The sequence below is a fragment of the Carassius auratus genome, chromosome 3 (genome assembly GCF_003368295.1).
Source record: "Carassius auratus strain Wakin chromosome 3, ASM336829v1, whole genome shotgun sequence".
Taxonomy (NCBI): Eukaryota; Metazoa; Chordata; class Actinopteri; order Cypriniformes; family Cyprinidae; genus Carassius; species Carassius auratus.
The window spans coordinates 22,139,978-22,166,906 of NC_039245.1; the positions used below are offsets into that span (position 1 = coordinate 22,139,978).

General features: G+C 41.5%; 2 protein-coding genes across 2 annotated transcripts in view; both read right to left on the minus strand.

The window, feature by feature from the left end:
- LOC113051022 (Fc receptor-like protein 5) overlaps positions 1–26,929 on the minus strand; it is a 53,391-nt gene that overhangs the window by 2,857 nt on the left and 23,605 nt on the right. The gene's annotated exons all lie outside the window — the stretch shown is intronic.
- On the minus strand, positions 12,451–24,055 carry LOC113054434 (Fc receptor-like protein 5). Its single transcript, XM_026219989.1, has 10 exons — positions 24,046–24,055; positions 21,885–22,157; positions 21,687–21,806; positions 21,321–21,491; positions 15,139–15,420; positions 14,674–14,916; positions 14,471–14,590; positions 13,536–13,637; positions 12,818–12,943; positions 12,451–12,684 (listed from the first exon to the last, which is right to left on the minus strand). Exons 1-10 carry the CDS (start codon positions 24,053–24,055, stop codon positions 12,641–12,643), a joined length of 1,491 nt encoding a protein of 496 aa, XP_026075774.1. The 3' UTR covers positions 12,451–12,640.

Sequence of the window (26,929 nt, forward strand, 5' to 3'; positions counted from 1 at the left end):
GCACAGAGGTAGACACACGTAAGTAGCAAGTGAGCGCAAGTGAGCACAAGTGAGGACAAGTGAGCACAAGTGAGTAGCTAGTGAGAAGACCCGACCAAACAGAACTGAAGGGACAAGGCTTATGAACAACAGATAATTGGGGAAACACAGGTGGATGGAATCATTAAATTAACAGGGACATGGAACACATGAGGAAGATAATGGACACACCTGGGAACTAATCAAACACGGAAAGACAGAAACTGGGTCACGGGCAAAACACATTAAATGAGTCCAGGTGTGTGACAGTACTCCCCCCTCCCGGTAGGTGCGTCCTCGCACCGTAGAAACAACAGGGGGAGGCGTAGGTGGGAACTTGGGAGGAGGTTCCGGTGGAGGACGGACTTCCAGGAGGGGGCCAGCAGACAGGGACCACAGAAGGAGGAGCCAGGGAGGAGACGGAGGAAGGAGCCAGGGAGGAGACAGGAGCAGGAAGAGCCAGATGGTCCACCAGAGACCAGCCAGGACGGAGATCCAAGGTGGAGTCGACGGCGGGAGGAGCCATGGTGAAGGAAGGGTCGACGACACCAGGGGGCCGACAGGCGGAGACTGCACCGGTGGGTGAGGAGCCCAAGATGGAGCAGCACAGCCGCAGAGCCAGGGTGACGACGAGGTTCCGGAGGGCCTAGGTGGAGCAGAAGGCTCAGGCGACCAAGGCGGAGGCGGGGTCCTGGCAGACCGCTGTGGAGCCGGAGCGACCGAGGATGGAGGTGGAACCGGAGGGAAGGAGGAGCCTGACAGAGCCGGAGGGATGGAAAGACGAGGTGGAACCAGAGGAGTGGAGTCCCGAGGCGGCGGATGGTCGACGACTGACCAAGGTGGAGCCGGAGGGACGAGGGAGCCCGGTGGAGCAGGTGGGATGACAGGCCACGGTGGAGACGAGGGAGCTAAGAGCCAAGGCGGAGCCGCTGGGTCGAAGGACCGAGGAGGAGTCCAGGGCTCGGAGGCTGGAGGCGGAGACAGGGCCTTAACACGCCAAGGCGGAGCTGGAGACTGGCAGTCCAGCAGCGAACCACCGCGCCCCGATGGCGCGGACTGAGGGTGAGCTGCGGGACTGACTGGTACCAGCAGGGATGGCGAGGAACTGGCTGGTCTAGGAGGAGGAGAGAGGAGAAGGATGGGAGGAAGGACAGGAGGATCAGGACTGGACGGAACCAGCGAAAGAGGAGTAGAGGGACCAGCAGGTTTGGGAGGAGGCGGGAGAGGGAGGCTGGGAGGGAATACAGGAGACACAGAAGATTCAGGGCTGGGCGGAACCAGTGGTGAAACAGAAAAATCATGGCTGGGCGGAACCAGCGGAGACACAGAAAATTCAGAGCTGGGCGGAACCAGCGGAGACACAGAAGATTCAGAGCTGGGCGGAACCAGCGGAGACACAGAAGATTCAGAGCTGTGCGGAACCAGCGGAGACACAGAAGATTCAGAGCTGGGTGGAACCAGCGGAGACACAGAAGATTCAGAGCTGGGCGGAACCAGCGGAGACACAGAAGATTCAGAGCTGGGTGGAACCAGCGGAGAAACAGAAGATTCAGAGCTGGGCGGAGCCAGCGGAGATACAGGAAACTCAGGGCTGGGCGTAACCAGCGGAGAAACAGAAAACTCAGGGCTGGGCGTAACCAGCGGAGAAACAGAAAACTCAGGGCTGGGCGGAACCAGCGGAGAAACAGAAAACTCAGGGCTGGGCGGAACCAGCGGAGAAACAGAAAACTCAGGGCTGGGCGGAACCAGCGGAAATGGAGCAGAGGAAATGACTGGAGGAGGTAGGAGTGGGAGACTGAGAGGGTATACAGGGGAATCAGGGCTGGACGGAACCAGCGGGGAAACAGGAATATTAGGGATTACCTCCGTAGACCAGTCCATCAGATCCAGAACTTGCTCCATATGACTTTCAGAGACTGTATACAGCTCACCCTCAGTCGCAGGAGTGTGGGCAGGGCTTTCCTCCACGCCCTCGATCTCCACGAGGACTCCCACGATGCACGGTGTTGCCGGCTCACACACCTGGTCAGTCGTGCTCTCGAGATCCGGCTCCCTGTCAGTGGATGGCTCGGACTCTGCGGCTGCGGTGGGCTCTGGCTCCGTGCGGCGTGATGGTGGCTGGCTGGTCTCTGGGTCGGGAGTGGGGCTGGCGAGGTCCTCTATGGGGCAGACGGTGAGAGGTGACCCATTTCTCGCCAGAGTCCACTCCACGAATGCGGCGAAATCCTCCCGAGGACCATCTTCGGACGACAACGCTCTGCATTTGGAGTTCAGGCTGGTGTTGTAGAAGGTGCAGAGCGCGCCGTCCGGGTAGCTGGTGGCATTAGCTAATAAGGAAAACCATCTGGTGTGGTCCTCGAGAGAGCGTTCTTCCTGCTTCAGCAGAAGGATGAGGAATTCGGGACGATAGAGGGGATCCATAGAAACACTAAGAAAAGAAAAGACTTTGAAAACACAAAAACAAAACGGAGGGAAGAACACGCAGTTTTCTATTTTCTCTTATTAGGTCGGGTCTTCTGTCACGGTTTTACGCTGCCTGAAGGAATACGGAGTCGAGGATAAACAGAATAAGGCTTTTAATATATCCAACACAGGGGGTATCCAACATGGAGCACAGAGGTAGACACACGTAAGTAGCAAGTGAGCACAAGTGAGGACAAGTGAGCACAAGTGAGTAGCTAGTGAGAAGACCCGACCAAACAGAACTGAAGGGACAAGGCTTATGAACAACAGATAATTGGGGAAACACAGGTGGATGGAATCATTAAATTAACAGGGACATGGAACACATGAGGAAGATAATGGACACACCTGGGAACTAATCAAACACGGAAAGACAGAAACTGGGTCACGGGCAAAACACATTAAATGAGTCCAGGTGTGTGACACCCCCCCCCCCCCCCCCCCCCCCCGACAACACCCATTTCATTCTAAGTCCAAGTCATTGTTCTGTATAATATATTTGTAGATCTTCTCAGCAGCTATAGTCCAGGTCTGTAATGTAAAAAAAAAATTACCATATTCACCCGGCAGTGGATATTTCTAACATAATAATCTCTTGAAGTTGCATTAGCCACTTTTACATATCCAAATTATGTGGAGTGAGTCAGTGTTAAGCTAACAATTTTTTTGGCAGATGTCAACCCGACAAGTCAAATAATTTTTTGCAACTTAGCAAAGCTCAATGTGGAATTGTCATACAATAGTAATACAGGAGGGTTCACCGGTATAGGGTACTCAATAATTTTTGATAAGACAGTACATACTGCATTCCAAATTTTTTGACCTTATCATATTCCCACATTATGTGGAAAAATGTTCTAAGTTGTTAATCAGAACAGTTATTGCAGAAGGGGCTGAATGAAGAGTCAATCTTATGTCTTTTCAGACAGAAGTTAAAATGAATCAGTTGGTGATTTGGATTTCTTGAAGTAAAAACATTCTGCCATGTTCTATCTACCACAATTCATGATATCCTCATCAAATTCAAAGTCTCTTTCCACACTGTATAGCTAAGCCCTTTGATGAGGCATCTAGAACCTTCCCATATGTCCATGATGTAAATTGTCCAGACAAAATCGAATCAAGCTGGTTAATAATTGGATGTATGGGGAGCATTCCTCCCCAGGGCACTCCATAGACCTTCATGACCCATCTGAGGCACAGATATAAACACAAGGAAGAAGTTTTTGTTCCATTTTGTTCACACAATTCTTGAAAACCTAACATGTCTTTAGGTCCTGAAATAAATCCTTCAGTGTATAAATGGATTTTTTTGCATCCAGTCTCTGGATACAAATGGTGCAACTCAAAGAATGGTTTGGTTATACCAAATGGGGGTATGAGATTCCACTTTTTTGAATATTTTTTTCCCATCGACTTAAAATTGACTACAGTGTTGGTCATGATTGGACCAAAAGAATGCATTCATTGTTACTGAGCCCCGAGAACAGTACATCTTGTTGTAATCGGTGATTGCCAGCTAAACTCTCCTCAATCTCCCTCCAGGGAACCTTAGTGACCGGGCTAAGCCAGACCTGGATACATCTTAGTTGAAAGGCTCTATGGTACAAATCAAAGCTTGGAAGTGAAAAACCCCCATTTTGTTTTACCCGCTGCAGGGTTTCAAATTTTAGTCTTGGTTGTTTACTATTAAATGAATTGAGGAATCATATAATTAAGTTTGTGCCAAAATCTTTTAGGTGCAGGTAACAGAATCATGGAGCTGAGAAAATTAATCTGCGGCAAGACATTCATTTAGACATTTGCTATTTTAGCGTGTAGTGATAATCAAAGACCGTCTCTGGAGATCTTGTTCCACCCTGACCAGAATTTGTAGATAATTGGCACCTGGAATAGCTTGAAGGGATGGATGAACATGAATGTGAATATATCCACATAAAGAGATATATGTTGTCAATAAGAACTAACTGAGATTGAACAAATATTTTCCTGTCTTATCAGATGTGTTTAAGGCTCGAGCGACAATGCAAATAACATTGGGGATAAAGGGCACCATTGTCTTGTGCCTCTTTGTAAATTAAAGGGTAGAGAGTGCAACCCATTAGTTATTACAGAAGCCATGGGGTTCTAATATAAGAGCTTAATCGTATTTACAAAGCCTTCGCCAAGTCCATATCCATCCAAAAATGACCAGAGGTAGTGGGACAGACCTGAGCATCATGTATGACATGCATAAGTCTCTGAATATTTTCCACAGCCAGTCTGTTTGACATAAAGCCATTCTTGTCTGGATGTACTAGTTTATTTATATACCGCTGTAATTGCAAGGCAAGGATTCTAGCAAACATTTTAATATCAGTATTTAACAAATTAATGGGTCTATAATGATCTGAATCTGAATGATCTGAATGATATTCACAGCCTTTTTTAGGTATCAACAACATCAGTGCTGTATTATTTGTAGATGAAATGCACCAGGCTCTACAGCAAATGTAGGGAAGTTAGGAAGATAGGCCCCAGTTAATCTAAATATTTCAGAAAAAGCTCTGCTGGGATTCCATCTACGCCTGGTACTTTGCCTTTCTTAGTGCCTTGTAAAGCCGCTATAAGCTTCTTAAACTGTGTTCTGAAGATGTCACGCTGTCAGTCTCTGTTTTCCTGGGTGTTCCCTAGTGAGCGCACTTCACCTTAGGCACTTCACAATAGGCACTTTAATTCCTCTAGTCTGGTTCTGTCTTCACATTAATTGCACTCCAATTAAATCGCACAGGTGCTGACAATCCTTTGTCATTAGTCTCCCTATGTATAGCTGTCTTTCTCTGTCATCTGTATGGAGTCCTTACCCTATGTGTTTCTTATGCTCTCGTCTCCCGAGACTTCCCCTACCTTCTCGTTCCTCCGAGTTCCCGTTTTCATCCGGTTCCCTTTTTGGTTTTGTTTGTCTCAAGACTGTTTATTTTGTATTTACCCTTCTGTTTAATAAAACCCATACCTTGCTATTGGATCCTACCCTCTCCTTGTGTTTTCCTAAACCCAACCGTCACAGAAGATGAACGAAGGTCTTGTGAAGTTTGGAACGAAATGATGGTAATGACATAATTTTCATTTTTGGGTGAACTAACCCTTTAATGCATCAACAGTATAATTAATGGATCTTCGTTATAACTTTAATTATAATAAATATAATTAATCCATCCTATATTTTTATTTAGTGAATTCCCAATCAATATTGATTCAATACCTGATTTAATTTAGTCTCTTGCCTTAAATTTGTGTGGAATTCCTCTAGGTTGTCTACATATTTATTAGGGTCTGGTAAATAAGCTCTAATTATTTAGTTTTCTTTATTTTTATTTTGTTCTGTTCCCAGTTGTGCAATGGTAATTTCTTTGAATAATCATACTCTTACACATATTCCTTTCCACCCAATATATAAAGAAAAATCCAAAATAAAATCCAAATCCAAAATAAATCTGCTATTAATGATTGGTCTTCATAAATTTTGATAGAAGGTAGAGCAATAGTTTGATTTTCACATTTTTCGAGTGCTACTTTAATTCCTTTTTTTTTTCATGTGCTAAATGATCCGGAGCTCTGGAAGGTCTCTATACCAAATAATAATGCATTTTCATTTGAATTTACCCAATTCATGTGTTCCTTTTGGTTTATTGAAGCACTCATATACTTGTTTATAATCTATGTTATACAATTCTGTAACTTTCTACTTCTCTTTTTATATTTTCATATTTTGACTTACATCCGTATACCTGAGATCAAGATCCCTCAGAGTGGTCTAATAACATAATCTTTAAACTTTGAATTATCCCAAAAGTCTTGTAAAATTGGTTAAATGACAAAAAATTCTACCAAATTCCGCACATTTTAGATAATCATGTGGATTTAGTGTCGCTATTACTTTGTTTAAATGAGATCTGGAGCACAGCAAGCATTTTTCTTTTCCTGGTTCTTTGGCAGTAAAGGTTGTCCATCTATACAACTCCTTATTTTGTGCTGTCTTCCAGAACTCCTCATCTTGAGTAATTTCTTCATAATCTTGGGTGTCATAGTCAATGTTTCTATGATATTTATGCATCTTTTGGTATTATTATAAGTTTTGTTTGAGGACTGAAAAGTTAACTGAAGGGAAGTCATCCTGTTCTCCGCTGGGTGAGCTTGGACTTGCATTATTAGATTCATTAGGCACGTGATTATCATCAGATATGTTGTATCCTTTCTCCTCTCCTGTTTGTCTGACAGGAGGATGTCAGATCCTTGTGGATCTTTTTTTGAGCTTTCACCAGTTTGCACTTCATTTTTTGTCACTTGTCTTTCCTCGTCACTTTCTCCTGAGTTGTCTGCTTGTTTGTTTCCTTCTCTTTCCATCCTTACATTGGGAACTCTAGTACAGTGGTTTAGATGATACCAGGTTGTACTTCCCTCCACTTGGACTGCTTTTGGAGTAGCTATCATGACTTTGTAGGGTCCCTCTCTCCTGGGCTCATTCCACTTTCTCCGGAATACCCCCTGATATACATGGTCACCTTGAACAATTGGACATTCTGACTCCGTTTCCTCACAGGGCTCTTTTCTTGTTTCCTGTAAATAGATAGCTTTATGTATGGCATTTAATTTCTTCATATAAGATCAAAGTTCCATTTGCAATTGCTCTAGAGTAGGTCCTGCGTAGGGACCTCTACAATATGGTACAGGCATGGGTCGACCAGTAAGCATTTCATGCAGTGTTAAATGTGTTTTTCTGTTAGTCTGCATGCGATAACTCATTAGTGCAAGAGTTAACGCATCAATCCAGTTAAGTTTAGTTTAGTAAGTACTTTCACATATTTGTCACAGTGTCTGGGTTGTGTTCCCTGGGTATCCACTAGATGTTATCCTTCCCCACGGTGTCTGTCACTTCATTAACCACATTCCTCACGTCTCTGCCTAAATCATTGCACCCAGCTGTCACTGGTTATCAATCATCATACTCTGTCAATTCCCCATTAGCGTTCGTCTCTCCCTGTGTATTTATACCAGGCCTGTCTTAGTATGTGTCACGGAGTCCTTGTTCATTCATGTCCGTTATCTTGTCGTGCTCTTGCCTTGTGTCCTTGTTTGTTTATGTTTTGTTTGGTATCGACCCCTGCCTGGACTGTTTATTCTCTTTGGTTTGCCCCTTAAATAAAGACGTACTCTCATTTGGATCTCTCCCTGTGTCTCGTCGTATCACCGGTCGTGACAATATTTTGTTTCGTTTGGCCTTGAGGGTTCTATTAAATCTCTCTACAATCCCTTGTGATTGTGGATGGTACACACCCTAGTCTCTGCTTTATTCTCAAATGTTGAAATACTTGTTTTACAGTTTTTTTTTTTTTTTTGTGTGTGAATGTTGATCCATTATCTGAACTGATTTCTCATGGTATTCTGTATCTTGGAATTACTTCTCTTATTAGAAATGTAATTACTGCTCCTGCTCCATGATCTGCTGATGATACTGCCTCCACCCATCTGTTTAATCTGTCAATGATAACAAGCATGTACCTTTTGCCTTGTACTCGGTTTATCATATCCACATAATGCATTCCTTCTGGTAACTGGTATATGGCCTATTGGTGTTGTTATTCCTTTTCTCACATTGTTTTTGGCACAAACTCCATGTGTGGCAAGAAAATCATCTACCATTGCACGTAAATGAGGAGAACAATATCCTTGCTGTTTACTTTTCCTTATCACTTCTGAAATGAGAATATTCAAAAGTGAAGTTGGTGCAACAATTTGTCATGCAGGTTTACACCAAATCTCTTGGCTGTCTTTTTTGACCCCCCTTTGGAGCCACGGTTAGTTCTCATAGGGGCCTGCTTTTGTTGAATTTGAATTATATCATCTAAAATTCTACAGGTGCTAATTCTGCTACCTGACACCCTGAGTCTTTTTTTTAGCTTCAAAATCCACTGCATTGTTCCCTTTAATGACAAAATAATTTCCTTTTTTTATGAACCTGACTCTTGATTATCGCTAGTTGTTTAGGTAGCATCATAGCAGAAATTATTTGACCTATTTGTTCAGCATGTTGTATGGGAGTCCCGTCACTTTTTTGAAACCTCTTTGTTTCCATTTAAACTTTCAAATATGTATGAAAAATCTACAATGCAAAAATATCAACACAGTCTTTACTGAAACTTTTTTTCTAAGTGCATTCACTCCTTCTGTGTTCTGCCAGGTCACACTTAAGTGATGGTACAGGAACGGTCCACAGCTTTAACAGACCCAATATGGAATTTATTTTCTCAGACATGCAGGCGAATACAAAGGATTACAATAGTAGAATAATGTAACACGTAAATGGCTATATTCCTATTGATTATACTTGAATAATTTATATTTTGCTTAATAAACTCTACCACACTGTCAAACACGTTAAAATAGTTACTCAATAAAAATGGCCTAAAACTGAATTTGTGAAATTTGCACAGAAGTAACTGCTCATTTCTAATGATTGCAATAGTCAATAGTTTTAGCTACTGTTAAAGATATCGCGCCACAACTAAAACGAAGCTTACCTTCTGGAGTTCAAGAGCAACAGGAGTTTAGATCAGCACATTTCTGCAGATATCAGTTGTTGTTATCCAGTGGAAAAGATCAGTCAAACATGATGGGGCTTGATGGAGGTTTCCATGATCTCACTTAGTATTATTAGCCAAAGCTCAAGCCGTTGGAAGAATAGTTTTAAAAAGCCTGTTACTCTCCGCCCTGCTATCATGACAGGCAGCTGTGATTACTGCATCTCTCACAGGAGACTATAGTAAGGCTGGTGGACAGGGCGCAAGATGGCGCAGATTGAAGAAGTGCTTTAATTAGCTCAGCTTGGCCAACTTTTATTTTGACTACCTGTCATTCAAGCTCAGGTTTTGACAGCTCAAAGACTATTTTACACAACAGATTAAAAATGTCAAGATGACACTAAAAACAGCACAGAATCAGTGAAAATAAGTTGAATAGAAATCTATTTATATTAATGTCTCATATCATGTAGCCTGACCTGATAGTTCAGAAGCTGAGATAGTCCAGTTAGTTATTCTTTCATCACTTCAGATAAGATGGTCCTTAATTACATGTATATCGTTATTGTCAACTGATCCGTGGATCGATTCTACAATTTTTTTCGAATGCACCATGATTCTCTTGAATCGATTCTGAGAGTAGCTTTTACCAGCAGATGGCACTGCGTTCTTGAGAAACCGCTGTACTCTGCCTGCTTCCAGTTACTTACGCACACACACCACTTAAACCTAAAATAATAATTCATAAAGTTCAAAAAGATTGAAGTGAATTACAAGACTCTCAACAGTGGGATGTGTTTACAGTAAACTCATGTCATAAAAGCATGTGTTTACATTTTATCAAGTCAAGTCACGTTTATTTATATAGCGCTTTAAACAAAATACATTGCGTCAACAGTGTAAACGGTCACAAAGTCACCGTGACAGAATGGAGTGACAGAATGGTGACAGAATGGAGAAAAAAACCTTGGGAGAAACCAGGCTCAGTTGGGGGGCCTTTATCATGTGGATATCAAGATTTATACATTTGACTTAAAAGTTCACAGACTTCAAAAATCAAGCAGTATACTGAAAATTATGTTATTTCCTGTCACATCCATAATGCACGACTATTTTCCTTTTTTTGGGGTGGCTTAAATATATTATAGAAAAACATATTTTGCCTGTCAGTTCTCCAGATTGGGTGCTCTGAGAATATGCATTGCCAATTTAAATATTGTAAGAAGTTTATTTTTACTGACACACTTTAGCTGTCATTATGATTTCAAATGTCACATCTAGGCGATGTAACCTCAAATTATATGGAGTACATGAAACCGAGGCAGAGGACGTCCAGAGGGAAGTCATACAGATCTGCCAATCATTGTTACCGGAGGAGAAATCTAGGCTTGTAGAGGCAGTACATCGCCTGGGTCCCAAGAGGAAAAAGCAGAGTGATTATCATGAAGTTCATCTCTCGTGCACTTTGTGATGCAGTTCGGAAAGCAGCCAAAAAAAAAAAAAAAATCATAATTTTTGCAAGTGAACAAGCTTCGATTCACTGAAGACCCATGTAAAACTGATCGTAAAAAGAGACAGTTGTTATGGCCCGTGATTGATAGCGAATGCAAATGTGGTAAGAAAGCATAATTTGTGTGTGGCCAAGATTTTTTTATTGAAAGGAGGACTCCTTTGGACGGTCAACTAACAAAATGGTATGAAGCCATGTTTGTTGTGAAATTTGCTTCTTGTAAGTATTGATTTTCGGGTCTTTCTGTATTATGTATTATTTTTCACAGTTTATTTTAGTTTGTTGGCTAAGTAGCCTTAAATATTGTTCAGCTGACTGAAGCCGCTTTTGTTCTAGGTTGGTTGTTGACGTGTCGTTATCTTTTGTTTCTTTAAATGCCAGGGGGTTGAGATGCAGTATTAAACACAAGGTGCTATTTTTGTTTATTAAAACCATAAAATCCGTTGTTTTTTCTTCTTCTTCCAGGAATCACATTTTACCTTCAGGTTGTAAATTTTTACTGATCACAATGGGGCAATAACCTTTGGGCTTCACATGTTTCAGAACATTCATTGGGTTTTTGTATCTTTCAAAATAAATGTTCTGGTTCTTACACAGTGATTATGATCCTATGGGACATTATCTTCTCTTAGTGATTAAATTTAACTCCGTGTTCCAAGATTATTTTGCTTAACTTTTATGGTTATAATTCAAATTTTCACATTTTGAGTGAGAGCAAGGTTGCATCATGTTACCTTGTAAAATGCATTGTTACAGTTTTCATGTGTCAAACACAACTTTGAAAAAAGCTTTTTATTTTTTTGGATTTATTTTTGGTCATATGACAGAGGTCTGATATTCTATTCATCATATTTCTGTTTTGCATAAAACTGAAGAATATTCGGTACATCATACTGTATTCAAAAATGAAACTGATATTGACTTTTGCATGGATTTTATTGGAAAGAGCTTAGGCTTATCTAACCAGTCATTTCACAGTGAAATGTCTGTGAAAAGCTGAGGTACTGTAGTAGTTTTGTGCACGCGTCAACATCAGGGCAAAGTACAACAAAAAATTACCTCACGTGGCAAAGACTTAAAGTAAAGCATAAATGCAAGTAACTAACGTAAGGTCCAAACATGGACTAAACATGAGATAACATGTATGTGTTCTCAGAATGAACTCACCCCATAAGAATTCTTACAGATCACGTTGCCTCCAATGAAATAAGGAACCATCTCCGAAGTTTGCACTGTGCGTCTGTTTGACTCCAAATGTCCAGTAATTCGCATGTCCTGCCCCTCTTTTTCCGCAGGTGCAGCTAAAGAATCCAGCCTTATGTTGTACATAATGTCTGGAGAAAGCCTCTTTCTACTTTTCTCCTCATGTAGCAAATAGCCAGTAAGTAGCCACGCTTCCCTTGGAGGGCGGAGGCAATAACAAAAGAAACAACAGTCGGCTTATCTAGTATGGAAATCAACAGACAATGACACGCCACTACCGCGCGCTCTAGTTTCTCTGAAAAACAAACCGATTTCAACCTCAAAATGTATGCTTTTAAATATACCAATACTGCTAGTCTCATAATCTAATCACTAATCTATCTCACTAATCTATCTCAAACATGAAGAGGCTTCTTCGTGATCTCAACTAACAGATTCTGCAAAAAAACGTAAAACGCTTCTTTCTCATTTTGCTTGAAAGTTGTGCTGCCGACTTGTGTCACTGGTTTCCGTGTCACATATATACAAATGCGAACAATCTCTTATCTGATCAAAAATACAGTAAAATCAGTAACATTGTGAATTATTAATACAATTTACAATAACTGTTCTCTTTTTTTAATAACCTCTAATGGCAAAGTTGAATTTTGGCATTACCTTTCTGATCTTTCAGAAATCATAGTAATAAACTGATTTGCTGCTCTAAAATCTCTCTATCCCTCTCTCTATTTATTTTTTATTATTTATTTTTTAATAATGTACAATCAGCTCACTGATTAGCATGCATAGTCACTGAAGCATGTCAATGCTTGCATCATAACATTAAGTACTGATATGAACACCATCAAGTGCTCAGTATCATAAAAAATCAACGCCTTGATGATCCTGGTCATTCTCCAGCCTCCGCATCCGTCAGATCATTAGATCCAGCAGCTGAAAATATAGAAATGAATTCAAAATTAATATATAAAAAAAATTATACAGTATTTGATTTAATTTTTAAATTCTCAATAATAATTTCCAGTGACTTCTTGTGAACTGTGATTGTTGTTACTTTGACACTCACCTTGATGGGTCACCAGGGTCAGTTTAGAGTAAACAGTGTCAGAACTTTCACTGGTTTTCACTAAAAGACTTGTAGATTTGAGCTCAGTCTCAGTATAGATGTGTTCTATAGGTTGATTTACACTGTCTACAATGAATAATAGACAAAGTAATAATTAGTTTAACTTTATTTCCTCTGCAAATATCACAAAAAAACATGACACAAAATAATAATAATAATAATAATAATAATAATAAAAGCACTTTCTTTAGAAAACAACTGCTGATTCAGAAAAATATTGAAATTTTATTATGACAAAATAATTTCGATGACATCATTAGTTATGATGTAATAATCACCTGTAATTTTGATGTCTTTGTTAATCGTTTCATCAAGAGACTCATAAATATAAACTAATAAATATGAGAAACTGCAATAAATTCATTCATTAAATTTGAGTAGTATATTTTGAAAATTATATGAAATCAGTTCCACAGAAAAAAATATTGTGTTCAGGTTGGCTTAACAATATGAAGCACTTAATGTTTTGTAATGCTATTTTTGATAATAAAATAACATCCAGCTGAAAATGTCAGTTAAACAAATCTCATGTTGAACTTAAGTTTTTAAGTTGTGAGATCAGTCCTGTTAGTTAAATGTTATACCTGAGTTTCTTTCATCTCAGCTTGTAAATATTATGGGTGTTTATTTATGATTAATACTGTAGGTAAAGACTGACCAGACAGCAGTGTGTTGTTTCCCGGGTCACTCTGGTTCTGCTCTGATGTCTGACTGCTGTTCTGCTGTTGAACGACACTAGAGGGAGACTGAGATCTTACACCTAGACAAACATAATGATTATGTAAACATTTTAAAACTGACTTTTAATCTCCTTGCATACATGTGTGAGAATGATAGTGTTTAGTCAAATGTTTTTATTTATGACATTATGGATTTGTTCAGAAACAGCTGCTTCACTGCTGACTTCATAGACTCCATCTTACTGTAACTCAAAAAGAACAAAAGTAGTAACTAATTTGGAGCACTTTACATATGCAGTAACTATGTGTATCATACAAATATTATGGACAAGAGGACATTTTAGCCTAATCTCCAGCCTTTTCAGCCTGAGAAAGTAGAAATAACTACACAGAAAGCTTATTTCTGTGCAAACTAGCCAACAGCTTTACCATGTTTGGAGGCCAGTTAAGCCAAAGTGAAAAGTGAAAGTCGTGAAATTTGCCAAGTATGGTAACCCATACTCGGAATTAATCCATCCAAGTGCACAAATACCAGGAGTGAGTAGGGAACGCACGCGCACACACACACACACAACACACACACACACAACACACAACACACAACCGGAGCAGTGGGCAACTATATATCGAGTGCACGGGAGCAACTGGGGATTCAGTGCCTTGCTCAAGGGCACTTCAGTCATGGGCATTGAGAGTGGAGAGAGTGCTGTACATTAATTCCCCCCACCTACAATGTCTGCTGGAACGGAGACTCAAACCTGCAACCTTCAGATTCCGATTCTTTAACCATTAGGCAACACCTACCCCCAAACAGATGACCAGATCAGACTGATGCAGGACAGCAGCTCACAAGATTTAGGATCAGAGTTAGTGTCTACCAAAATGTCATGAATTTTAATGACAGATGAAGAACCTTTGTTTCTGTAGCGCCACAGAAGGACCAAGACAATGATCACAATTGAGATGGTCAGTCCTGCAGTCACTCCAATTATCACAAGACTGAACCCTTCAGATCTTGATGTTCTGGAGGAAGCTGAGACAAATACATTTCACATTCAGATTAGTGCTGTAAATTACATAGGCACATTTTAATAGTGTTTTAGTTCTCAATCTCACCTCTGACTGAGATCCAGCTCTTGGGTGACTCTCCTCTCTCTGAGTGTTTGCAGTAGTAGAAACCCTCATGTGACTTTGAGACATTAGTGAGGATCATCTCTGTAGTTTGATTCTGGATGAGTGATCCATCTTTATAGAAATCAGCTCTGAGGTTTGTTGGAGTTGAATGTTGATATAAACAGTGTAGAGTCAGAGTATCTCCTTCAATCACAGGATGAACAGGACTCTCCAGAATCACACCAGCTACACAAACAGAGGAAACACAAGCTGACAGTAAATATTATATTAATAATGTGGTGACATAATAATTATATAAAATATATATTTTCAGAAATAAATAGATTTTTAGTGCCACTTGCCCGCTGAGATTTTTTATTTATCACTGATGTGTCCTGCACTTGTTTAATCGGCCTGCTTTATGTATTAATTGTAAACTACCAGTGAAACAAATTCACAAAGACTCACAGTGTACAGTGATATTAACAGGGTGATATTTCTCTTCAGATTCAGACTGACACCAGTACACTCCAGTGTCTGATGTGATGGTGGAGCTGATTGTACATGTAGATCCTGTTTGTGATCCCCACACTGGTGATGAACAATCTTCCAGCTGTCCACTATCAGTGTATCTTCTCACTCTCCATCTATCAGAGTTACTCTGGTCCTCACAACTCAGAGAGAAAGAGACAAATGTGAAGTGTTGAGTTCTGCTGGGACTGATGATCAGAGAGTCTCGAGGAGAAACACCTGAGAAGACAATTACAGCTACAGCTTAAGAAATGTTTCAAAATACATTTATATTAAAGTGGTCAGAGCACATATTGTTTTAATTAGATATATTTATTTATTGTCCCTCAGATCCTTAATAATTTTTGTTTCACAAATAATATAGATTTAATAAATAATATAGAGGTTTTTTTCCTTTATCGGCAGCCATTCACATGTAGTTGTGAATTATGACAGAATAATTTTTTTTACTATTTGTTAATCACACGCTTTCTTTCACCTCATTACTTATTACAAAACTGAAGTTTCGACTCTAAATTTGGATTGGATGAGTCACATTTTAAGTGTTGATAAACACCCACAATCACATTCTGTGTTTATTCATGTGGCAAACTGCTAAATTGCATTGAAGGAGTAACAGTAATAATGAACTTGCCAGAGGATAAAAGATGTTGATCATTAGACAGTAAAATAAAAATGTAATAAGTAAGTGAATATTAAGAAATGAAATTAGAAAATTAGAATGACAAAGTAACATGAAAGAGTTCCACCCCAATGAAGTAAAGCACAGATGTTTGATCTCTTCAAGCTGCATATACAAAGATTGCTATTTAATAGCTCAAATGAAATCCTCAGATCCTTCACCCATTACCTGTGGAAAAATAATTTAATGCTTAGCCAAAAGTGGGTTCTACATTTGCTATATTCTATATTTCGGAATGGCGACTTTTGATTAATCACATGTGAATCTTGTCAGTAAAGCCGGTTCCCCATCTGTCGGTCACTACGAGTTATGTCGACCGACAAATGGGGTCTCACTTGGGAGGCCAATCATCTCTGAATTTAAGAGAAAACGCCAATGAAAATTGGCTAGTGGATTAACATACCTGAGCCACTCCCGTGCCGACAGGTATAAATAGGGCGACAGGAGCATCCACTCATTAGATTTTTGCTTCGGAGCCGAGTGGTTGTATGAAAGCTGTTATACTCCACAAAGCCATTCATCTGCTGTGTCGGGAAGCTGTTCTGGTTGGCGGTACGGCGCAAACAGCGGTGTCCCTTTCAGCGATTCCCCTGGGCGTTTCACCTAAGAGAGCAGATTTCCTAAAAGAGCAAATCGCGGACGATTCACGTCTTTTTCAAGACGCCGTTTCATCCGCGTCCTTTTGGATGCGGTCGTTTCCTGGTCTCTGACAACGGCCACTTTTGCTGTCTTCCGTGTCTGGGCATTCAGCACGCTGAAGGCACGTTCGTGGATGGTTCATGCACGCATTGCGTGTGTGACCATGGCAACGCTGTAATCGCATCTCCCCTTTCTTAAAGGGAAGGGAGCAGACCCCTCTGTCACTACCCGTTCTGGTTTCTCTGTCTCGAGCAGAGGACCGTCGGCTATTGCTCTGGGAGATTTGAAGGTGACAGTGAGAGCTTTTCCGCCGGGCCACGCCCCACAGACCTCTTATACCTTCCGCAGCATTTGTCCTGTGCGGCTGCTGGGTGATTTTGCTGGGCTGTCTTATGGCAGTCCCAACGGGTCATTCAGTTTGCTGCCGGAGATCAGATGTCGATTGCAGCATCGGGGATGGGCTGTTGACCTCTGTGGATGAAGATTCGGCGGGGCTGCCCCCCTCGGGTGTTGTCGCACTGCCGAATTGGACCCAGAGTTGACAGCCGTGCTTGCCCGGGCAGCTGTGAGCATCAGGATGGAGGTGAATGCACCGCCCAGCCCTGAGTGCTCATGGCTGTTTGATTGGTTCTCGGTGTGGAGCGCGACTCACAACCGCATTTTACTCTGGTTCCTTTCTTCCCGGATGTGCATGGGGAAGTGATGTAGTCGTGGATGGCCCCTTGATGGCGGGGCAGCTAGGGGTGCGTTGACATTCCCCAGCAGGAGAGTGCGATTGCGGTGCACTTGTGTCCGCAAAACGCCGCCACTTGGAGGGATAGCCCGCGCCTCTCACCAAAGGCCTGTAAGCTGTCGACCGTGCTCGCTACCAAGGCTTACAGTGCTGTGGGCCAAGCTGTCTCTGCTTTGTATGCCATGGCTATCCTGCAAACCCAACAAGCCAAGGCTTTAACAAATGCACGAGGGTAGGACCAACCCGAGGTTGATACAGGAGCTGTGCATGGCAACTGACCTCCCCCTTCCCGGTGACAGAAGTCACAACGCAGTCCCTCGTGTAGGCGATGTCCACTCTGGTGGTCCAGTAGTGCCGTTTCAGGTTCAGCCTGGTCTGTATGAGAGACATTGACAAAGTTCACTTTCTCGATGCTCCCATATCCCAGGCTGTCCTGTGTGGCGACGCTGTCAGGGGCTGTGCCCAGTAGTTCCTGACAGAACAACAGCAGACTGAGGCCATACAGCACATCTCGCCATGACATGATCCTCCGGTTGCCACCATTCTGTCGCAGGCAGTCCCTCAGCCTGCTCGTCGCCGTGGGCGCCCCCCTGTGTCCTCCACACCAGCTCCCCCCCGTGCTGAGAGTTCTTCGAGGCCGGCGCGTTGAGCCCCGCGCAGGAGAGCGGCGCCTACCGTGTAACTCCCGGCTGCGAAGTCCTCAGAGAAGTCGACTAAGCGGCCCTGACACGGGCAACTCGGAGATGTGGGAATCTGCTCTTCAGGAGCTGGCGAAGACAGCGCCACTCCTTTCCCCGGAGGAGGGCCGGGTGGAAAATCTTCAGTTATGTTTCTTTCTGTTCCGCCGCTGGTCAAATGGCCAGTGGCACCCACTTTTTCAATGAAAGAGCAATTTCCCTTTCCTCCGAGTTGCAAGGCTCGTGAGTTGACGATGAGCGAAGCACTGCCTCCTCATTCTCACCCACGACGCCCCCTTTTGCCAGCGGTCAAGAGGTCACGGTTCGGAGATGCAACGCCTCTCCACGCGTCTCTGGCCAGTTCCTCTGGGAACACGGGGAGTGTGGTTGTGATGACCCAGGACGCAGTCCCTTCTGGGCCTTCCGACACGACTCCCCATCGCTGCACCACTGCGGGTATGACGACTGTCCCTTTGGTGCCACTTGTACGGAGTCTGGGAGCGTGGCTTGTGCTGCCCAACCCGTCACGCTGGCTCATCCGGACGGTCCAACTCGGCTATGCGATTCAGTTCGCCCGGCGACCCCCCAAGTTCAATGGCGTGCTCGAGACTTTGGTGGCAGTCCAGGACACCTCTATCTTGCATGAGGAGATTGCTGTCCTGCTGGCGAAGGATGCAATCGAGCCGGTCCCTCCAGCCGAGATGAGGATGGGGTTTTACAGCCCTTACTTCATCGTGCCCAAGAAAAGCAGCGGCCTTCGACCTATCCTGGATCTGCGAGTCTTTAATCGGGCCCTACACAAGCTCCCGTTCAGGATGTTGACGCAGAAACGCATTATCAAATGCGTTCAGCCCCAGGACTGGTTTGCAGCGATCGACCTGAAAGACGCGTACTTTCATGTCTCGATCCTCCCTCGTCACAGACCGTTTCTGCGGTTTGCCTTCGAGGGTCAGGCGTGGCAGTACAAGGTCCTCCCCTTCGGGCTCTCCCTGTCCCCCCGTGTCTTCACGAAGCTCAGAACAAGTGTCCCGGCACGTTGTTGTCACAACAGATGCCTCCAACTCAGGCTGGGGTGCGAATTGCAACGGACAGGCAGCTTCAGGGTCCTGGACAGGACCTTGACTGCTTTGGCACATCAACTGCCTTCAGTTGCTGGCAGTGCATCTAGCTTTGCGACGGTTTTGTCTGCTGTTGCTGGACAAGCACGTGTTGGGGTGCACGGACAACATTGCGGCTGTTTCGTTCATCAACCGACAGGTCGGTCTTCGATCACGTCGCATGTCTCAACTCGCCCGCCATCTGCTCCTCTGGAGTCAGACGTGGCTCAAGTCGCTGCGCGCTGTCCACATCCCGGGGGAGCTCAATCGTGCAGCCGATGCGCTCACTTTCCCCGGGGAATGGCGACTCCATCCCCAGACAGTCCAGCTGATCTGGAGTCGATTCGGGGAAGCCCAGGTAGACCTGTTTGCTTCCCACGAGTCCTCCCACTGCCAGCTGTACTATTCCCTGTCCAATGCCCCCTGGGCACAGATGCACTGGCAAACAGCTGGCCTCGGGTTTTACGCAAATATGCGTTTCCCCCAGTGAGCCTGCTCGCACGGACACTGTGCAAGGTCAGGGAGGACGAGGAACTGGTCCTGTTGGTTGCGCCTTACTGGCCCACCCAGACCTGGTTTTCGGAACTCATGCTCCTCATGACAGCCCCTCCCTGGCGCATCCCCCTGAGGAGAGACCTCCTCTCTCAGGGGCTTGGCACCATTTGGCACCCGCATCCAGATCTCTGGAACCTCCACGTGTGGCTTCTAGACAGGACGCGGCAGACCTAAGTGATCTGCCCCCAGCGGTGGTAGACACTATCACTCAGGCTAGAGCCCCTTCTACGAGGCAGGCCTATGCTCTGAAGTGGAGTCTGTTCACGAATTGCTGTTCTTGAGATGCCCGGTCAGAGTCGTGCTTTCTTTCCTGCAAGAAAGGTTGGAGCGTGGACTGTCACCCTCCTCCCTGAAGGTGTATGTGGCTGCCATTGCAGCCCATCACAATGCAGTGGACGGCCGGTCCCTGGGGAGGCATGACCTGATCGTTAGGTTCTAGGGATGCTCATATTGACTGTTTAACCATTAACCAAAACTAAACATTTTGACTGATGAATACTATCAGTTAAACGGTTTAAAACGTTTTTTAAGGTTCTTTTTTTTAGTTTGCTGCATGGTTTTTCAAATTGGTGTGTTTCACCGGGGCGCAAAGAAAGTTGTGGTTTTTTGATGAGAGGCTTAATAACAGCCAGTTTTAAGGTTTTGGGGACATATCCTAATGACAATGAGGAATTAATAATAGCCAGAAGAGGATCTATGACTTCTGGAAGCACCTCTTTGAGGAGCTTAGGTGGTATAGGGTCTAACATACATACATGCAACCTAACGAGTGCTAACGCAATGCAGGTATACTGCACTCACGGGTATAAAATAAAAGTGAATGATCAAAATAAATCTGATAAGATTAATCGATAATATCAGAAATATGGTGTGAATTAAGATATATTTTATCACTTTATAAAACAGAGAGTGATAGTAAGGTAAAGATTCTAGAGAGAGAGAGCGAAAAAAAAAAAAAAAAAAACAGCTACACGGAGCTACAATCTGATACAGCAAGGCCAGCAGCCCAACAGGAAGTTGAGAAAACACTGTCCAACAGTGACACCCGCAGTGTTATGTTAGCCTGAATGTACTGTAAGTCGCTTTGGTGAACTGGTTCAAAAAGATCCGGTTACTTAGAGTGATGAGTTCGTGAACTGGATATCACAAACTGCAGTGAACGTGCTTACAACAGACCTGGAAGAGAAGACAATGCTGAATAAAGTCATAGTTTTTGTTATTTTTGGACAAAAATGTATTTTCGATGCTTCTAAAAATTCTAACTGACCCTCTGATGTCACATGGACTACTTTGATTATGTTTTTCTTACCTTTCTGGACATGGAGAGTAGACCGTACACACAGTTTCAATGGAGGGACAGGAAGCTCAGACTAAATCTAAAATATCTTAAACTGTGTTCCGAAGATGAATGGTGGTCTTACAGGTTTGGAATGACATGAGATTGAGTAATTAATGACATAATTTTAATATTTGGGTGAACTATCCCTTTAATGCTGCTCCATGTGAAAGCGCGCAGGGGATTGAGATTTACCACTGATTACTGAACCAGCTTTACTGACAAGATGCACATTAAATATGGCATGCAATTTATCATGCAGTCTTACTTTTGATTTCTGAAACAGTATGTAAACAAGGAATTTGGTGTCTCATGATACAGAGTAATCAGTTAGTGTATCATATAACACTCTCACACATTCTTGTTTAAGTTGGGCTTCATTCATTCTGTTCAAACTCACCAGTGACCCATACTGGCTGTGTGTTGCTGTAGGTTGTATAATAAGCTGGTTCTCGACTCTCTGCTCTGCACACATAAACTCCTGTGTGTTTTAGAGCAGCAGAACTGACAGTGTAGTTTCCTCCAGCTCCTCTGCTGCTGTCTGAGAGCAGTTGGTAACGATTTTTGAAGTCTGTAAACATTAAAAATGTTCAGTTACCTTATGAAGCTGTTTACACAGAAGTCACAGAAGCAAATTACCTCTTGTATAAAACAATATAGATTGATTCAGTATTTTTTTTTTATCTCAGTAATATTTCTGACTTGAATAATAAAAGTTAATTCAGATGTTAAGGCACGAAGCTTTATATCTTACATCATATCTTACCTGATGAAACCGAATACCAGCTGAATGTCCAGTTTGTAGAGGAGCCATAAACCTGACAGATCAGAGTCACTGGATCTCCTTCAGTCAACCAGTTCTGTGGAGAAACACTTAAAACTGTATCTGAAATAGAGAAATTCATTAATCACTCATTAATAACATGTAAAGAGTGTGTGTATGTAAAGAGATGATCAAACTCACCTGATACTGTCAGTGTAACTTCATCACTGATGTTTGATGTTCGTGGTCCTCCTCTCTCTGCTCCATAACAGGAGTATTTACCTGTGTCAGACTCAGTAACAGGACTGAATGTGTGTTCCTGTAGTTCACTGAAAACACTGTTTGAATAATCTTTATACCAGCTGTACTGCCAGCTAGTGACTCCTTCACCATCAATGTCACATCTGAGAGTGACTATCTCTCCTCTGAATACATGATGATCAGGTTTAATGCTCACTTTGGCTTTTGGTTTTTCTGTACAACAACAACAATTTACAATGAATATAATGTGCTGTTTTTATTTTATGAACACAGCTACTTGGTTGTAAAAGAAGAATCAGGTTATACTGAAGTGTTGTTCTCTATAACGGTTTTAGTAATTTATTCAGTGTATGATGAATAATTATCATTGTGTTCTTATAGAAAAGTTCATTTTATGAGAAAAAATACTTGCCATATATTTTCACTGTTACTGTTTCACTGTATTGTGTGTAATATCCTCCTCTTCGTGCTCTGCACCTGTACTCTCCTCCATCAGAGACTTTCACTGAATCGATTGTTTTAGTTGAAGCTTCAGTAGATTCAGTGTTTGAGTTTTTACTCCAGAGAAACTCCCATCCATCCCATGAATGATCCACCTCACATCTCAGAGTAACTGAGTCTCCAGTGAACAATGAACTCTGTGGCAGCACAGTCAGAGCTGGTTTGGGAATATCTGTCAATAAAAAGTCACTTAGAATTTGGAAACATGAGTGGTGAACGATATTCATTTCTATGCTTTGGTTTCATTATCATTTGTTGTTGGACTTCAGTCTGTCACATGAATTAAATAAATAAAACATTGTGCATTTATAATCATAAAAAAAAAAACTGAAGGACTGATCAAACACACAGATCTACAACACAACAGAGTGCAATTTACAAATAGCACTAACTTTCTCTTCCTCTCTCAAACTCATCTTTCACTCATATATCATGGACTAGAGCTGGATTTTAAACACCAAGATCAACAAGAAAAGACATAAATAAGGATCCCTAAAACACTTGATAATTTACATAATACAATATAAATTATCTTTATACAGTAAAAATAATATCACAGAGTAGAAGAGGAAGTTTACTGAGCTCCATACTGACTGAATGATGACAGACGGTTAAAGACACAGAAAGTGTTAAAGACTCAAGACTTCCTGAAAACTTTCATCACGACAGACTAAAAACATACAGATGCTTCATGTGTTACAGAAATTATTTTGATAATGTTGATAATCTCATAACATGTTTTCTGAAAATATCATACTGAATAACATGCAAGTTTTCTACAGGAATGTTGTAATGACACATTCAGTATTAAACTGAACATTTATTTACAGTTATAAAAAATTATCTTCTGGTGTGTTTAATGAACAAGGGAAGTTTAATAATATTTTAATGGCTTTTATTGTAATTGCAGTATTGTATTTATACATTTATTGAAATAAAGAGATCAACTACTGCTCCTTACTCAGTGGTTAGTGCCACTGAAATGAAATACAAGAAACCAAACCACAACTAGACCTCACATCTGCCTATTTCTATTCTGTCAGGCCTCTGACACTGATGGTGTTGAGTTTGACAACGATATATTTATACATATGAACACAGTTTATACACAAACGCAACCCTTACCAAAAAATTTTATGCTTCAAGTTTATTTTTAAGTATATGTAGCAAGTATACAAATATCTGTGTTCTAGTAGTTTACTTGTAAGTGTACTGTTTCAGTACTCCTTGGAACTAAATTCCAAGTCCAAGCCTTTGTCAAGTCAGGCAATATGTTCCTGTCAAGCCAAACCCTACTGGGCTAAATGTATTTGTCCTTGCATACCCAAATGGTCTGATGCTTGATTTTGAAGTCTACCAAGGGAAGAATACCTTTACAGTCCAAAGGTTAGGAGTTGGAGGTGCAGCAGTTCTACGCATGGTTGAATCTGTTCCAACAGGAAGCCACATATTCTTCGACAGGTATTTCACAACCATAGATCTACTGGACGCATTGCTGGCAAAGAGAAGACAAACAGTTGAAAAAAGAGGGGAGAGGAACATCAGTGTCAGTGGCCAGAAAGAGTCCTGAGCTGGCTCACAAAATGGTTCGACAACAAACCAGTGCTCATGGCATCCACTGTACATGGGAAAGACCCGGAAGACATCTGTACCAGATGGTCCAAGAAAGAAAAGCACATGGTCCAGGTTAAAAGACCAGCAGTATTTAAGCAGTATAATGACAACATGGGTGGTGTGGATCTTTGTGATCGCATGCTTAGCTTCTATCGTATGTCAAGCTGGACCAAGAAATGGACATTGCGTGTGATCAGTCACTTCTTTGATGTTGCCATCACAAACTCCTGGATACAATACAAGTCTGACAGCAAAGCTCTGCACAGATCATCCAAGAACACACATCAGTACCTGGACTTCAAATTAGTCCTAGCTGAAGAGCTGTTGGAGAGTCCGGAACAGGATAACAGCTGTGAAGAGAGTGAGGATGAGTATGAGCCACCATCTAAAATGAGGATCCCACAACCAGAGCCATCTGTGCGCAGACTGGGAGCCATGCACATGCCTGAGATGATGGATACCAAGCATGCAGAAAGATGCAGAAATAAGGGCTGCAAGACGTACATGAGATGTACCAAATGCTGTAAAACAAAAATAAAAATAAAAATTTCTAAATTGTAGGATGTTTTTTTTAACCCTAAACAGGTATGGAATCACAAAAAAATATGTTTAGGAAAAAAAATATTTTCCTTGGTTCTCAGGAGGATAACAGTAGCAAACTTTGAGTACACAACTAGTTTACTTCTATGTTTGTAGTTTGTACTGCAATTATACTAAAAGTGAACTTATAAGTATACGAGATAACGACTTTCGTTATTTTTTGAGAAAACGAGAAAATTAAGTCATTATAATGAGAAAACGACTGTCGTTATGTCAATATAACGAGAAAATTAAGTCATTATAACGAGAAAACGAGAAGGGACAAAATTATAATGCATGGCCGCTAAGAACTTCCATACAGTAGCGTATTCATTCTGATGCAAAATTAATGGTCGCCTGAGGGTGCTCTACAAGCATCTTATCTGAGCACAAAACGCTGCCTGATGGAGTGTCAAGATACCAATAATAAATACATAATTGTGTGATTATTTTTGTTCTCAGTATTTGAATAGTATTTAATGATTATGAGCATAAATATTAATATATTTAATAATATATAATATATAATAATATATAATATTAATATTAATTATATACCATCAATGAAACCACAAAGCTGATGAATAATTGCAATGTAAAGTCATTTTGAGTATTATTGCTATTAATATTATTTTCTAAAATAAGGTACATGTAATATAAAAGTACATATGTTTTTGCAACAGCTCAAAGTCTCAAGCACAGTGTATATGTCACCGTCCGAATCATTTCACTTATTTGTTCACTCCTTCCTGATATAGTGCTCTCAACTGCCATACATTATACAGGGATAAGTGAATGAGTGAGCGTTTTCAGACACATGACTAGTGTCTCTTTTTTCTTCACTTGTGCTTTTTTGGAATTTCTGTGCTGAAGATGTGTTCTAGCGCCCTCTACCTTATTATAATGGAAACATGGATTCTAGGAGCACAAGTATGGTTCAACTATATTTAGACTTTGTAAGTATAAGTCAAGTATACTTAAGTGTCATTTTAAGTATATTTCTGAGAAGTACATAAAGCCCGTAGTACATTTTTTTTCACTATTATATTTCAATAGTCTTTATTTGGTTGTTAAATGATGACGTTAGAAGTGCTGTTTAGGGTCCAAGCCTCAATTCGCTTCATTTGAGAATACGACCTCAGCAGCCGTTTATGAGCACTGTTTATTCATATTAATAATTTAAGATAAACGCTTTCAAACTTACGGTATACACTACAGTCTCTGTGCTCACAGTGTCCCAAACACAAATTATTTGTATATATTTTTTTTATATTTATATTTTCATTGTCTGGCTATCTGGGACTTCGGAATGGAGTTAAAGGTTAAGATTATAACTTTTTTGCTAGTATTCTATCACATTGTGGGTTTATATTAGCACTTTTTGTTGATTTCTTTTGGTAACTGATAGAGCACTTGGATACGGAAGTGCTGCTACGTGACGTCAGACTTAACAGGCGAACAGTTTCTCGATCTCACCTCTGACTGAGATCCAGCTCTTGGGTGACTCTCCTCTCTCTGAGTGTTTGCAGTAGTAGAAACCCTCATGTGACTTTGAGACAGTAGAGATGATCATTTCTGTAGTTTGATTCTGGATGAGTGATCCATCTTTATAGAAATCAGCTCTGAGGTTTGTTGGAGTTGAATGTTGATATAAACAGCGTAGAGTCAGAGTATCTCCTTCAGTCACAGGATGAACAGGACTCTCCAGAGTCACACCAGCTACAGAAACAGAGGAAACATAAGCTTTTGAAAAAAAAAAAAACCCATAAGACTACAGGAAAAATATTACAAAAAAAGTAAAAAAATAAATAAAACGTTTTATTATAATTTTCTGTGTTTTTTTTTTTATAAGTGTTTTCTGACCACTTATGTGTCCTGCACTTGTTTAATTGAACTGCTGAATGTATTGATGTGTTAACAGTGAAATAAAGAAATTAATGAACAAACTCACAGTGTACTGTTATATTAACAGGATGATATTTCTCTCCAGATTGAGACTGACACCAGTACACTCCAGTGTCTGATGTGTTGGTGGAGCTGATTGTACATGTAGATCCTGTTTCTGATCCCCACACTGATGATGAACAATCTTCCAGCTGTTCACTATCTGTGTATCTTCTCACTCTCCATCTATCAGAGTTACTCTGGTCCTCACAGCTCAGAGAGAGAGAGACAGATGTGAAGTGTTGAGTTCGGTTGGGACTGATGATCAGAGAGACTCGAGGAGAAACACCTGAGAAGACAATTACAGCTTCAGTACAATTTAAGAAATGTTTCAAAATAAATGTATA